Source organism: Emys orbicularis, chromosome 10 (assembly GCF_028017835.1).
Source record: "Emys orbicularis isolate rEmyOrb1 chromosome 10, rEmyOrb1.hap1, whole genome shotgun sequence".
NCBI classification, from domain to species: Eukaryota; Metazoa; Chordata; order Testudines; family Emydidae; genus Emys; species Emys orbicularis.
In genome coordinates, this window is record NC_088692.1 from 85,564,181 (window position 1) to 85,580,535 (window position 16,355).

At 41.0% G+C, this 16,355-nt stretch overlaps 2 protein-coding genes across 2 annotated transcripts in view; one reads left to right on the forward strand and one right to left on the reverse strand.

Moving 5' to 3' along the window:
• MAP2K1 (mitogen-activated protein kinase kinase 1) overlaps nt 1-1,660 on the forward strand; it is a 60,854-nt gene extending 59,194 nt beyond the window's left edge. The window contains exon 11 of the mRNA XM_065411904.1: nt 716-1,660. Within this exon, the coding sequence (XP_065267976.1) occupies nt 716-829 (114 nt within the window). The 3' untranslated portion in view covers nt 830-1,660. The remainder of the gene's footprint in view (nt 1-715) is intronic.
• A 4,571-nt stretch (nt 1,661-6,231) lies between these two features.
• Nucleotides 6,232-10,248, reverse strand: SNAPC5 (small nuclear RNA activating complex polypeptide 5). Its single transcript, XM_065412039.1, has 3 exons — nt 10,132-10,248; nt 8,185-8,274; nt 6,232-7,529 (listed from the first exon to the last, which is right to left on the reverse strand). The coding sequence occupies exons 1-3, from the start codon at nt 10,219-10,221 to the stop codon at nt 7,428-7,430; spliced, it is 282 nt and encodes a 93-aa protein (XP_065268111.1). The 5' UTR covers nt 10,222-10,248; the 3' UTR covers nt 6,232-7,427.
• Nucleotides 10,249-16,355: the final 6,107 nt, after the last annotated feature.

Genomic DNA, 16,355 nt, shown 5'->3' on the forward strand with positions numbered 1-16,355 from the left:
ACTGTTTTGGGGGAACATACAGCTTCCCTTTTTTTACTGTCAGAGTATTTTTAGAAGAGCTAACATCAAAGGATGTAGCGAATTTGCAGCACATGGTCCCTAATCCTGCAAGTTACTCTGCTTGGGCAGACTCCATTCACTTTATGCAAAGTAACTTGCAAGATCAGGGCCTCAGTCTGCAGCAGAAAGGGAAGGTGAATTAAGACTGCCTCTCTCCCAACCGTAGATCATGGATGTGAAGAAGTAACCAGATAATTTCCACCACTTAATATAACACAGAAATACAGACGAGAGGAGAAATACAGAAATGTAGCACTATGTATTAAGGCATAATACTTAGTGCATTGTATGACTTTACCTATCTTGGATAATTGTGACTCAAATGTACTGCATACTAAGGTGATTGTCTTTGTAACCAAACACTATATATATGTCGCATGACAGTTGGAGTTCCTCAAGAATGTTTTGCAACACATATTGCTTCATTGTATTAGCGTAGAAGACCTGAAAAATGAAATGAACTAATCTGTTCTAATCAGATCATGTTGAGTACAATGCAAAATAAAAGGACAAACAACATGAATGGTGAAAGTAAATTAGACTTTAAAAGTTTTATTTCCATGTTAATTATTTTTAACATGTTTAATTGTTTTAATCTGTGTCCCATTATCTTGTTCTTTAGCTCATTCTCTTTCCTTCCGTCTCTTTATTATAGATTCATGTTTTCATTAAGAGATCTGAAGCTGAGGAAGTGGATTTTGCAGGATGGCTTTGTTCGACTATAGGCCTCAACCAGCCTAGTACACCCACGCATGCTGCTGGAATCTGAATATTGACAGCAAATCTTGTATTGTACATCTGTTAAAACAAGGCTATTTTGGTCTCATTTCTCAAGCTTGTATCTGTTCAAATATGTATTTCACCTCTTAAGGAAGGAAGTCTGTTCTAGCATGTGCCAAATCCTGTTTGTTTTAAATTTTTGTCCTAAATTAATTGGTGGTGTATTGGATTACTTTTACTGACCAAAATGTTTGAGATGTTGAAATTATAGTGCTTGCTGATTAAGTGAACTTGGATATTTTTTGTAATGGAAATCTCACTGGGGGTACTTAGTCCCAGATTGTTTGAGCTCTATCAGGATTCCTTGTAAGTTGGTGGTACTGTACTTCAATCATGCTTATCTAGTCTCCCATACAAGGTTGTTAGAGATCCTCCTAAACAATATTTGTCAAGCATGCTTTCGCTGTTATCAAAATGTGCATCTCAAAGTTAGTCATAATGGTTCTGATCTTGCTTTTGTGTAGAGAACTCTTGCCCGTTTAACTGGGAAGAGTCCTGTATTACCATGAAACACAAGGCATCATGACTACTTTTAGACTTCTGTTTATATTTCTATATTTATTTTTAAATGTACTGTCATACTTGGGATTGTTTAGTAGTATGTCTCCTTTAATTGGTATTTTTTAAAAAGTAGCTTTTTTTGAATGTCCTATAGACTCAAGAGCTAAAAGTGCATCAGACTTGCTTCCTTTTAACCCAACTAAAGAAGACTTATGACAAGTGTGTGTATAGTGTCTAAAATGTATGAAAATCCTTTTAATTACTTATTCTTTCAGATGGTTAGCAGTTTAAGCTCTTATACTAATAAATATATTATCAAGTAACTTCTTTAGAGGACGGGTATTTTTAAATTCTTTGTGTAAGTTGGGAGGAATTGGAATTTAACTGACAGAGCGCGCAGCTTTGTTGTAGAGTGGGTGCACACATAAAATGAAACAGCTGTTTAAATATCTTCAGGAAATAAGCACCTGTTTGATACTATTGTGTTACACGGGTCGGCAACGTCCGGCATGCGGTTCGGCCGATCGCGGCCCCCACTGGCCGCGGTTCGCCATCCCGGGCCAATGGGGGCGGCGAGAAGCCGCGGCCAGCACATTGCTCGCCCGGGACGGCGAACCGTGGCCAGTGGGGGCCACGATCGGCCGAACCTGCCGCGTCAGCAGGTAAATAAAACTGGCCCGGCCCGCCAGGGTAGCTGCGTGCCGAACGTTGCCGACCCCTGGTGTTACATAAACCCCTTCCAATTACCATAAGCGCACATAGGCCTTTTCTCCTCACTTTTCACTGTCTCATGTTGAAGTAAACTGGAATCCAATCCTCTTTTTTTCAACATACATAATGCACTCACCTGGGTCAGCTTGAAAAAGGAGTTCAATACTAGCGTCTCTCTAACAGCATCACATACCCTATTTCTGAACAGAGCACTCTTTTCTTACACAGTAGGTAGAGGCTCAGGCCTTCAGTTTACATTTTGTCTCTAGCGCTGTGCTGAAACCTTCGCCTGTGTTTTGGTGCCAATGTGCACCGTAAGAAGTGTTGTTTACTCCTTCTCATAACAAGAACTAAGGGTGACTAAATGACATTAATAGGCAGCAGGTTTAAAACAAACAGAAATATTTCTTCACACAACACTCAGTCAACCTGTGGCACTCTTTGCCCGATGTTGTGAAGGCTAAGACTGTAACAGGGTTAAAAAAATAACTAGATAAATTCAAGGAGGATAGGTCCATCAATGGTTATTAGCCAGGATGGGTAGTGATGGTGTCCCTAGCCTCTGTTTGCCAGAAACTCGGAATGGATCACTTGATGATTACCTGTTCTGTTATTCCCTCAGAAGCATCTGGCATTGGCCACTGTCAGACAGGATACTGGGCTAGATGGACCATTGGTCTGAGCCAGTATGGCAGTTCTTATAATCACATGTTCCTCTTGCTGCAGTTTGCACCTGCTGTGTGAAATCAGATGCTGGTTCAATTGTAGCATCTGGTAGGTAGGCAGTATCCCCTCTAATTCTGCCTGCTCCTGTGGGAGATGAGGGACTTTGTTTCTGCCCTTCTTTAGTGGGTGTGGTCAGGTGTTATTTTGCAAGTGTTGTCCAACAGTCTGATGTGTACCTTGACCCTGTATTGTATACACTTTACTGACCTCTCCCAAATTATGTAGCACAAACCCTGCATATGTGAGACTGGTGTGAGAAATACTATCCCGTGTAAACAAGCACAGACTCGCTAACTGAATCATCAGAAAACAAAACAAATAATGGACATTTGAGGGCACCATTTCCCATTGTCAACTGGGTTTCTTGTTAAGAAGCCAGTTTTGACTGCTAAAAGCTTAAAGCAGTCCCTACCCCATTATGTTTTGTGAGGGTTGTTGCATGTTTAATACTTGCTCAGCTGTTTTAAAAATGTCCTTTTTCCAGAGGAAACTGTGTAGCCCTTTCTATTAGCCTCTGGTGCTATTCAGTGAGAGAGCATTCTGCAGAAAGACAGCAAAAACAAAAACCCCACCAAAAACCAAGTGATTGGGAAATCTTATGAGAACAGACTGTTTGAGATTTCTAGAGCTTTCTGGTTCCAGCTGGGCCAAAAACACTCAAGACAGCCTTTCTTGTGGTAATCACACATTCTGTCTCTGCAGCAACCTGGAAGTGCAGAGGCAGGTGAATTTAAAGATCACCCACACTTACAAACATTTGAGAAAGGTTTGTTAAGAGGAATGGGAAAAGATCTGGATCACTCTTTACCTTATCTGAACCTGTTTGGCCATCTGGACTCTGTTATAATCAAGGAATGATGGGGATAGAATAGGTATAAGATCAGTAATAACTTTCCCTGGAAGCAATTTTAAGAACAGCCTACACAGTCTTTCAAATTAATTTGATCTTTAAAAAATACATTGAAAAGTAGAAAACCTTCTGCGGTATACAAGACATACTATGCTTAGGCTTGGAAGGATTAGACTTTTTTCATCGGTAAGTGTCAAACAATTTCACCCTACACACAGATGAAAAAATATTTCCATTGATAATAGAAATTTACAGACAGGCAAAGTAAGAAAAATGCTGCTTGAGAACTTAGTTTGATTTAAGGATATTTAATTTGTATGTTTTGACATGTGATGTTCACAATCTGTGTTTTAACAGGTATAAAGCTTTAACTTTTTGAATCTCAATGTCTACTGTCATTCAATAATTGTCTAACCCCTGCCTTATAATTTCCTTCAACTGAAAATTTAAATAGATAAAAATAGGAAAAAAATTCTTAAACATCTGTTGAAATTATTTTAAAAATTTAATCCTGCCAAGCCTACCTAGGCTTATGGTAAAAGCACTGACAGCTCTTGACCAAGCTCTTTATACACCTAGGCTGAAGTTTGGAAGAGCATCAATCCCATGGGGTTTTAAAAGCAAAGAACCAAACTAAAATTGGATCCCATTCTTGATATTACTCTGTCAGATAATTGTAGCTATGAACACCAAGTACATCCAGTACTGTCCAACTAGAGAGGGCCCAGTCAACACTGGCTGAATCAGTTAAACTCATTTTAGATTTGAATACTGTTCTATCCCGTTCAAGTTTATGCCACCCTCATCATCAAGTATCTAAGCACCTTCGATGTATATTATGATATAAGTAAAATAAGCCATGTGATTTATTCTGTCTCAGCAAAGAAAATACTCTGAGCATATATTTTTTTAAGTTAGACTTTTTCTTTTGTATTAGTGAAGGCAAGGAAAAATCTGCCTTGGCCTTAGCATGGAAGGTGGTGAGGTTTATGATGGGGTAGGTCCAGTGGGAGTTCATTCAGCAATCTTTGGCTGGCCCCCATGAAAGCACTACTTCCTGCACAGATAACCTTTACCCTCTCTAGAGACACTTACATTGTGACTGAGGAGCAAAGATGTCGAACACAGTTCTTGTCCTGGAATTATGACTGACACAATATTCCTTGGGGAGCCAGTGTAGAGAGCTGAGGGCAAGTTTGATGTGCTCACAGTAGCTGCACTGCTGTATTTTGTAATAGCTGGAGTTTCCTGCAGGCTGATTGCTTCATGGCCACATAGTTTGTATTGCTGTAGCCCAGCTGGGAGGTGACTAATGCATATATTATTGAGGGCAGGTAATCCACCACCAGAAGAAGATAGAGACATTTAAACAGCTGGGCATGGTAGCAAGCAACTCATTCTCAGGAAGAGCTTAGCATCAGCAAGGAATCCAGGAGCACTCCTAAACTGCAAACTGACTTGATCAACTGTGGATATGTATCATTAACCAAAGGAGACTGGACAGTGGCTGCAAACTCAGTGCTTTCCTCTGACATCAGCATCACATGTCTTGCCTGGATTCAGCTTCAACCAGCTTTTGTTCAGCCATGAGCTGGTCTCATCCAATCACTAACTTGCTGAAAGTGGCATTATTGTACATTGCAGAGAGAAGGTAGAGCTGTGTTCATCTGCATATTGTTGGCAATACAGTCCATGTACACATTGAGCAGAAGTGTACAAAGCATTGATCCTTGGAGGATACTCAAAGTAAGGCATTTGGTGGCAAAGGAGCAGCTTTTCCATCACTAGGGCTTTGAGCCAATGCTTTCAGAAAGGACTCAAACCATTCTACCACGTTGCCCAGGACTCCTGTCATCTACCTCAGTTTCTCATGCTCAGCAAGATCAAATGCTGCAGAAGGAGGATGGCAGTCTGCCTCCATCCATCAACAGCAGATCAGCCATCAGTACTGCTAATGCTGTATCCATCCACTCGCTCAAATCCAAACTGTCTGGTCCCACAGTACAAACCATGTTTAAATGGAGTTTAAAAGCTGTCCAGGCTAAGGTCCTGTCTCCAGTAGAAAACTATACCATATGTACAGTAGTAGTGGCCCATAACTCTCAGAACACGTAAATCCTATTTTGCCAACACTTATCCACACAGCCAGCAGCATGTTAACCACTTCAACTGCATATGGCCTCAGTGGAACAGTGGCAAGAGGCCTAATTGTAGCATGCAAGCTAATTTGCTAGTGTTGCTAGCATTAGCACCACAACTTTAAAAGCAAGCATAGGCTAAGAACAAGTGTTATTTAGACTTCATCAGGGCAAGGCTAACATGGTATAAAGTATGCCTTTAAAACGGTAGCAAGTGTGTGTAGACACTCAGCCAACAATAACATGTCGAAATTGTCCAGAGTAGATGAGGCTTAAGGCTAACTGTTACAGAACATGTTTTGCCTTGAGTTTAGGCAAGAGAAAGGAGGGCAACAAGCGGTCGCTGTCTCAAGATATAAGGGGAAAGAGTAGGATCAAGTGCCAGCAAATATACTCACCTCTACAAAACAAAGGAATGACACAGGTCATGTCCCACAACCCTTACAAACTACGTGTGCAAGAGTATACACTTTTCAAAAACAATCCGTTTATTTTGACATCCTAACCTAAACTTGGGACATATCCGGCCCAGAAACATTCTGCTAGCCTCCCCCAGCTCTGATGAGTTTGGGGAAAAGCCTGCAAATCATTCTCCTATACAAGATTGAAACTTCAATTACACTCAGAGCCAGGCAACAGAAGATGATGTTATACCTACATTCTAAAAGTTAGTTTCCATAACTACAAACCATAGCTAAGCTTTAACCAAGAGCCAACAGTCGTTCCTCAAATATTTTCCTACAATCGGGCAGGAGCTGTCTAGAAGTTGGATCATGTTTTATAACCACATCTAGAACACTGAACATATTGCAAACTTCCCCCTCCCCATTTGTTAAATAAGTAAAATGGCATTTATTTGGTTTTCTACTAAGTTCTTGTGCAGGGCTAGTATTGCTAAGGGAGACATCAACAGGAGCTTTAAAGCTTAATCCTAATCAACACTGGAATGCTTTACACACATTTTATAAACCAGATTTTTAAAATCTAGTGTATAAACATTGTATTAGTATGAGAGGTTGACAAGGGTGTCTCAGTTAAGATATTACTTTTATTTTCTATTTTTAGCAGCATAACACAAGTTTGGTTTTCTATGCCTTCTAACATCTATTTAAGGAATGATACAAGAATCAGCTGCAGCGATTTAGTATCTGCAAGTCATCAGGAGAGGAAATGCTTTGTCTGCTGCTAAGAGCAACACTAACTTATTAGTATAACGTTACATGAATTCTGAACAGGCCATCATTTTTCATTAGCTAGATCACTGCAATTTCCTAATCTCCACTTTTGTGGAATTACAGTTGGAATAGTTATTGCTTTTAGTGCACTAAATTAGTTTAGTTAACTACATTAACTTTTCCCACCTATATACAAACAAGTAGTAAACTACATTTTAGGCTTTAAATGTAAAAGGGATCATGCTACATATTTGTGCAACAACTTTTCATTCTTTTAACATCCAAAACAAGAGTTTGACAAGCTTGTGTCATCTGTGCCACCAGTCTAACCTCACTGGAACCCTCCAAAAGTAATTTTCATTCATTTATGTAGTTCATATCTGTGTACAGCACCAAGTAGAATCTGATGGGAAGTTTTGCTTGAACAAAGGGGAATTTCCTGAGTCTAGGATAAATAACACCAGTTGTCTCCCATTTTTCCCCCCTTCAGGAGTCCGATTCATCCTCCTCTTCCTCTTCATGGTCTTGAATACTTAGCTGTAATTCAGTTTGATTGATAGCAGTCTCATTGTCCATCTGCCCAAGGGTCTGGTACAACAACAAGTTCAAGTTATCAATCAAGAGGAATAGTAATACTGAGCACTTCTATAGCATCTCCCCTCTGAGGATCTCAGTGCTAATAAAAAATGAAATAAGCTTCACCTTTCAGAACCTCAACAACCTTTTTAGAGAGAGACCTTTCTGTACTGGACCCACTGAGCTGGTAAGCAGCAACTTCTCCACAGCATAGTTTTAACTAGTTCTAGCCTGATCATATATTTAGCAAAGAGTTACTATTTGACAGTGCACCAAATTTCCACCCCTGTAGTATCCTGGCTAAACAAAAGTTACAGCAAAAGCTTTATACTTCCTTGCTTACAGCATGCTAAGCTTTACTGACTGTGAATTAAAACAGTGTAAATGTAAGGCAAGTGTTTCCCAATCCAACTCCCAGAAACAACCTGGTGTTGTTAGGAGGAAAAGAGGGAGAAGTCATTTATTTGGTCTCTTAGCTGGTGAGTAGTGTAACAATATAAGAACCCTACATAAAATGTTTACCAGAAACTTCCTCATATAGAGTGACTCAAACAAGAACAGATAATATTTTGTTGCTTTCATATTCTTTGATACTTATGCTTCTGTGTAGTATTACATGAGAAATGAGTGAGCCTTCTTCCTGTCAAAAGGCAAGAGTGTTCCTTACTTTTTGAGTCTCCTCTGTGATACCTGGTGGAGAGACCATTACATTCTTCTCTCTGGAGCTAATCATAGATTGAAGGGCCAGCTCTTCCACCTAGAAATAAGATATTGGAATAAATCTTTCCAGCAGTTATTTCTTTGTGCCTGTTAGCAAGATACACTCAAGTTCTATTTATTGTTTTTTGAAGAGTGACAAAGTAGCCTTTTGAAGGTAAATTCCAATATATTGAACTCATAGTACCTACTGTTAAGAGCTCTTGTGATGATCTTGATGCGAACTATATATCCTGAACAAAGATGAAGCTACACACCGGGTTCTGTATCATTTGTCTTGTGGAACAGCCCACAGCATAGGAACTATTACTAGTTAATAATACCTTTAAAATTACAAATTCTACTTTTAACACAATATGAAGAAAACAGGAAGCAAGTCTGAATATAAGCTATTCACCAAAGACTGCTACATATTGGGTGGCATACTTATACTCGCTTACTGGTATTTGACAAGTCTAATCTATTTCTGATACATACAAAAAAGCATGTCAAACTGAGCAGACCTTTGTTGCTCTGCTCACATGCTTTTCTGAAGTTAATTTTACAATACCATATCTTTTTAAATATGGTGAGATCTAAAGGTGATAAAGTGACGGACATCACTTCTGAAAACTGTGATGCTGAAAACTCTGCACATACCAGCATGCTTCTGAAAGACGTTATATCCCTTGCCGGAAATGATATATGATCAGTGCATTCCCTGGGTGAATTGTCTATTAATAATTCTGTCACCTTTCTCATACCGCAGTCTTGGCATCTCACAGACAGTCACACTCTGCCTTGCAAAACTTTACGGTATTCAAACAATTGCTGCAGGAAATAGCTATGAAAAGGCTGTATAGGTCATGGCAAGCTATCTCCTGAGTGCTGTAATGAAAGGAGCCTTCACTCAAATAATTTTGTCAAAGACCAAAATAATTTACGTTTTAGTATTTTGCACATATACATTTTCAATCAAGGATCTCAAAGTGTTTTAAAAACAACTGAATTAAGCCTTACAAAACCTCTGGAACAAAGCCATTATCTCTACTTTAAAGATGAGGAAACTGAAGCTATAAAGCAACAAAATGATTTGTCCAAGGTTACAGAATGAATCACTTGGAAAAGAATGCTGGAGTCTTGACTCCCACGCTCTTGCTCTAACCACCAATCATGCCTCCCAATTTTTAAAGTATTTTTTGTTATTCAAGACATAAGTAAAATCTAGCTAACTACATCATAATGTCACTTCTTCTTTCAAACAGTATACTGTATGACAAAAATAAAGAAAAGGAAAATAAGGGAATACACAAACAAATGCAAAATAATAAGTTTCTGCTTGGTTGTCTAAAATGTCTCTCTTCAAAGAGATTGTACATTGAGAGGGGGGATTAAGGGGTGATTACAGTTAGAAATAGAGATGTAAATACTTTTTAAAAAGTAAGTGTTTAAACGATTTTAAAATATTTCGTTTAAACGGTTAACGAATTGAGCAGCTGGGCCCGCGCTGGCCGGTGTAGGGCCAGCCGGCCTGAGGCTGACGCGCAAGGTGGCTGACTCTGCTCACCGGTGTGGCCATATAGGCAGAGCACCCTTGTAACGAGTCCCAGGGAAGGGGCAGACTTCGAGCCCCCTTCACTGCAACTGAGCTAGGCCAGGCCCCGCCCGTGGGCTGGGGAAGGAACCAGGGCAGGGCTCCAGGGGCGGGGTCGGCGGGATCCCTCGGCGGAGACGGGCGGGGCCTAGGGGAGACAAGCCCGGGGGGAGGAAGCAGGCAGCCCACGGGATGGGGGGCGGATCCCGCTCGAAGGCACCAGAGCAGGGCCGCAGCGCTCGGCCCCGAGCCAGGGCAACACGGGGGCGGGGGGAGACGCCGAAGGGGAGGGTCCCCGGGGAGGCGGGCCCGGGCCCCGCTGACCTTGAGCCGGTTGAGCTGATCGTGCAGCGCCGCCTTCACCCGGAGCAGCGTCTCCTCCTCCTTCCGCAGCTCCTGCAAGCGGCTCAGCATCCTCCCCGCGCGGGGCCCGGCCGCCTCAAGCCCCCTGGCGGCGGCGCGTCCCTCGCCCCACCCCCGGCACCTCAGGCGCCCCTCCAACCGCAGGCAGGCGGCGCAGGCCGATGACGCGTCCCCTAAGCGCCGCGCGTCGTGCGAGCGGCTGGGACAGGCGCCACCGGGTGTGGGCGGAAGTGCTTCGGCGGCTTCCGGCCCCCTAGGAAAGGCGGGGGAGGGTCGCTAGCGCCACCAATCAAGGTGACAGCGCCAGCATCCCTTCGCCGGCTCCGGGGGCCCACGCCAGGCTCGGCCACAGCCCGCTGCCGCCGCAGGCTGAGCCGGGGGCACGGGGCGAGGGGGAGCCCGGCCCGCCTCAGGCTGCCCCCTCCCCCCCCGTGCACGCGCCGTCGTGTCTTCCTGAGGGAAACTGGAACCGCCACGTGCAGCTGCCAGTGTGTCTCGCGCGTCCCCTCTGGGCCCGCCCCGCGGATGCTCCAGAGCCTGCCTCATGCGGGGGGGGTCGGGTGACCTGACAGCAAGTGTGAAAAATCGGGACCAGGTTGGGGGGGGGGGGGGGAATAGGCGCCTAGATAAGACAAAGCCCCAAATATCGGGACTGTCCCAATCAAAGCGGGACATCTGGTCACTTTAGGGGGAGGCCCCAGGTTCCATCGCTGTCGTGGTGGCCAGAATAGCAGCTGTCACCCAGACAGGGTAGGGCCAGGCTCACCCAGCAGCGAGCCCACCGCTACAGGCCCTTCACCACCCTCTATTTGAGTATTTTAAACTGAGGTTCAGAGCCCCCCTCTCCCACCCCCGCCCCCCGGTTTTCAAAATGTAGATGTCTTCGCTACAGGCTGGGACAGATTGCCAAATGAAGGGGTTAGGAGGATGGAAATCGAAGTTCGTGATGTGGCTGACAAAATCTGGGAAGCAGAATTTCACTGGTTCAGACACACACCGGATGAATGAAAGGGATATGGTGAGGAGAGCATGGAAGGAGAGGAAAGACTCAGAGGAGAGCGAAGGAAGTAATGGATGGATTGAATCAAAGATAGTAAGCAGGTGCCTCAAACAGATAAAGATGGTAGCTGCTTGGATGATGACTCCTACCCCAAATGATGGGGTAGGGGGAAAGAGGAAGATTTTACATCATGTGTATTGACCTCAACTGGCCAGTGCAGGCTTCACAGGGAGAATAGGCGCACTATAACCTAGGTCTGTTTGAAAACATAGGGTCTGATCAACATGGAAACACTGTCCACAATCATAGGTCTACTATTTTAGTGAGTAAATGATTCTGTCTATTCTTGTAAAGGTCAAATTAACAGTCCTTTGAAAGTTCACCATTTAAATGTCTCTCATGACTGTAAAAGAACAGATGTTGCTAAAAAGGGATAGAGATATAAAACATAAGAGGCTGTGAATAACGAGGCTTTTTTAGCTTTTGTTTCTCTCCTTTAAGGCTTGAAAATGTCTTGGTGATAATCAAAACACGTTATACTATTGTAGAAGCTTGAGGCAGGGATATTAAGATATTTACAAACAATATCTTGCCTTGGAAAGTGAGGGATTTGTTTTCAATTACAAGTCTGTAGCATAGCCAGAAGTCAAATTTCTCTCTGGTACCATCCACTCCTATGCCTTGTCCTCAAAACCATTCTGTCCTTCATTTCAGATATCAGGAATGGCAATATACAAAAACCTGTAGGAGAACACTTCAACCTCCCTGGCCACACAATAGCAGATGTAAAGGTAGCCATCTTACAGCAAAAAAACTTCAGGACCAGACTCCAAAGAGAAACTGCTGAGCTCCAGTTCATTTGCAAATTTGACACCATCAGATCAGGATTAAACAAAGACTGTGAATGGCTATCCAACTACAGAAGCAGTTTCTCCTCCCTTGGTGTTCACACCTCATTTGCTAGCAGAGCACCTCACCCTCCCTGATTGAACTAACCTCGTTATCTCCATACTGATTTATACCTGCCTCTGGAAATTTCCATTACTTGCATCTGAAGAAGTGAGGTTCTTACCCACGAAAGCTTATGCTCCCACTACTTCTGTTAGTCTTAAAGGTGCCACAGGACCCTCTGTTGCTTTTTACAGATTCAGACTAACACCGCTACCCCTCTGATACATTATAGCAAAAGTGCAACTATAGTACCAGTTCCAAATACATCCATATTGTACTCCATCTGTGTGTACACAGTGGTTTCTTACTCCTTCCTGAAATAAGTTAATGATTTTGTGTGCTAAAAACTTGATTTTGTGTGCTATTTAAGATGCAATCCAGACTCATGCAATTCAGAATAGTCCTCTAATATTTGGGATGGATGGAGGTTTGTCAGATACTTTAAACTTGAAGATGATGTTACTTTACTACGCTTTGTCTGGCAGCTGGTAACGGCTGGAAAAAAAAGGCATGAAGCAAACAGAAGAGCTAAGAGGCACACTGGTTTCAGTCACTTGTTTAGGATGGTTTAGGAAGGGTATATTTAAATCCTTGGTCCAGTCTTCTCTTTGCACCAACCTCTACAAAGGTGATGGAAGAAAATGGGAAAACAGAAGGAAAATCTACAGTAAAGGAATGAGTATAAATAACAAATGATCAAATATTTTTATAGGAAGTTAATTATACTAGATAAGATATAGTAATAAACTTGCAAATCAGTACCTTTGATGAGGGTATCTTTTTGCCAGACTATAAAAAGCTGTCTATTTTCTCAATGCATTAAAATCTGCCACTTTAACTTGATTTATAGGGCCTACTGCTGTAATCTGTTGAAAGTTGTTCAGGGATCTAGCTTTGGTAAACGGCTGTATTCATAAATGGCAATCTCCCCCCCCTTCTGTAACTTTTGCCAATCATATTTCCAAACAAAAATGATTCCAGGGAGGTAAAAAGAAAATGACATTAAAATAAACACAGGATTTAGGTGATTTGTGATTTCATTCTTTACAATAAAAAAATCATGCTATCTGAGCTATCATATGCTATATGTTAGGAAACTATTAACATACCAGTGATTGGTTGTTAATTGGAAATATGTACAAAGTTAGATTAATTTTTACTCAGCCTCTCTTTATCCTAAAATGGAGAGGATTATTTAAATTCTTAAAGGCAAATTGTACATTTGGTTCATAAACATTGTGGATTTTAATTATTTTTCATGATTTTGGGCTTTGCTGTCTATCAACAAAGAGTTTTGGGGAAGAACACAGCATCTCTCATTTCTGCTTCAGTTTTAAAAAAAGAGTATCCCAGGGGAACAACAGTACAGTAGAACCTCATGGTTACAAAAACCTTGAGAATGAAGGTTGTTCGTAACTCTGAACAAAACGTTATGACTGTTCTTTCAAAAGTTTACAACTGAACACTGACTTAATACAACTTTGAAACTTTACTGCACGGAAGAAAAATGCTACTTTCCTTTCTTTTTTTTAGTAGTTTACATTTAACACAGTACTGTATTTGCTTTTTTTTCTCTCTGCTGGTGCTTGACTATGTACATCTGGTTCCAAATGAGGTGTATAGTTGACTGCTCAGTTTGTAACTCTGGTGTTCGTATCTGAGGATCTATGTATTTAATTAAAAAAAAATAGCAAACAGGTTTTCCGAAAACTGATCTGTTTTTAAATACGAGTACTAGTCTCACTTTCCATTTTAGCTTCCCAAGTCTTATCAGAAATTTTATTAAATGAGCTTATTAAACAAATTAACATTTGGTCCCTTTGTTTGGGAAGAGTTGAATTATTTTTGTAATAAAAAAACCTGACAACTTTTGTATCTAAAAAGCTAGAGGGAATTTGAAATATTTAATTACTGTTGTACCCACAATGTGAACAGGTGCAAGTTAAGGGTGCTTTTCAGTAGCTTATGTGTATGGTAAATAAGGTAGTAGCCCTGGACCTAAATGTCAAATCCTTTACACCAAATTGTGTTGCATACAGGATAACTAATATAGTATGAATGTCATATCATCCTTAAACATTTTGCAGTCACTAACCATAACCAGTTGCTATGGCATTCCTGCACAAGGGAGATGGGAAATAAGCAGTCTACTGTAATGACACTCAATCCTAATGCACTACCTATCATATTCTTCTAGTTGAAGGCTAATTGCATATATATCTAGTCTATTAGCATGGGTTATTCTCATCCTGTTCTTCCCTTGCTGCATTTTATATTACACTATAGAATCTTTAGGAGAGGAATTTGTTTTTACAATGTTTATGTAGCTCTAGAGTAAATGGGGTCCTAATTCTCATTAGGCTCTTAGTTTCTAAAATTGCCAAAACAATTTTAGTATCCAAGACTAAAATACTCTTGGAACATTTGACTTTATTAGTTTGGCAAGAGGAGTAGGTTGACTAAACAGGCGTGGAGATTTCTACTTCTCAACTGCCACCGTGTGGTTGTTACACATATTGAGCACTTTGAAAGCTAGCAGGGTTCCCATACTGGGTACCGTCACTATTTTTGATCCAGAAACTATTTGCATTTTATCTGTGATTTCAGATGCAATCCATTACAGATCTCCTTAACTAGCAGGATCATGTACACAGTTACTAAGGAATAAGTTAGCTAGGTAGGCATTTAAGTGTAAGCTCTTGAAATCCCCACATCTCAAATGTAGTAGTAATGGATTAAAAATTCTGTTTATATCCCCAGGTGGTTCTGCAGCAGCAAAGGGCTTTGAGCGTTCCAACAGCTTAACTGAACTCATTAATCTTCATGATCCCATGTTAGATTTATAAGTTAGAGCCTTAGTAACATAGTGAAGTTTCAAATTTTTCAGCCTATCATAGCTAAGATTTAGATTTGTTTAACCAGTTTCCATTAAAAACTGATTTTGAAGTTCTTTTGCATAATGTCTAGTCCCTGTCCAAAGAACTGTGAGAATTTAAGAGGTTAATCTGAGAAGCTATTTTTGAATTTGACAATGTTGCATTTGCTTTACATTTGCCCTAAGAGCAGAGGATCCTATTTCTAGGCTTAGTTATAAAAAGGGTGTTAATTCAAGACAACCAACTGCATGTTATATACTCAGCAAGAGAAAGCAAGTATCAAGTTCATTCCATCTAGAGAGTCATAGTACTGCTCCTAGCCTTTGTAGAAGACAAACTTCAACATAGTGTTGCTTTACCCGTTACCTCCACTATGAGGTTATTCTGTCACTGTTGTCTTTCTGAATAAAGGTTACTCTGCCTCTTCAGTCTCAGAGTAAGCCAGCTCATTATGTCTTCTTTTTATCCACTCCTGGTTTCCCTCATGCTTTTCCTGTCCAGAATTGCACCCTAAATCCCTCCAACCACACCCATTTTTCACTTTACTTTCACTGCTGACCACCAGTCCTGTAGTCTATTCCTCCAATCTTAAACTTCATTAAAAATACAATTTAGAATTTGTCATCCAATTCAACTCTTCATGTCAGTTCTCCTCCCTCCCTTCTCTACACTTTTTTGTAAGCTGTATATTACAACTGTGAGGGGGGACAGTCTGTGGCACTAGTGCACCATGGCAAATTTGACACTATGCAAGTGGTTTAGATTTCATGACTTAAAAGTACTTGCATAGTGTCAAACTTGCCATGGCACCCTAGTGACAAAGATCCAAGTCAACACCACAAAGTTGGTCAGATTGTTTTAATATTAAAAACAGGTTTTAGGCAGGAAAGAATCAGTTCTTCCTAACTCTCTGGGTATTATACACAACTAAGGCTAGTCCAATTTATTGTAAACTGGATTTCTGTGAAATTAATATTTTCATTGAAAGTGTCTTTGGGAAGCTTTGATTTTGGTTTTCAAAAAGCTTTCAACCACTTCATCTTTCAACCAAAAACTTGTGTTTTCCATGGGGAAAATATTTATTATTGACAAGCTTGATTCATACACAAAGAAAAATCTTGTATTGTTTGGCAAGTAGTGAGAGTCTCCATACTTTAGAAGCTGGATGGGTCACAGGGAGCAGTCAGTGTTGGCATGGGAACCTTACTATAGATTTTTAACGTTTAAAATAGCATGCATGGGTCATAGTTCAATATTAAAGGGAAATTTAGCTCAACTCTGAAGTGAAACTTCCTTAGAATAAACCTGCTTATCATCGAGGAATTGTCTACACTAGGGGCTTTCCCTTTCCACAGTTT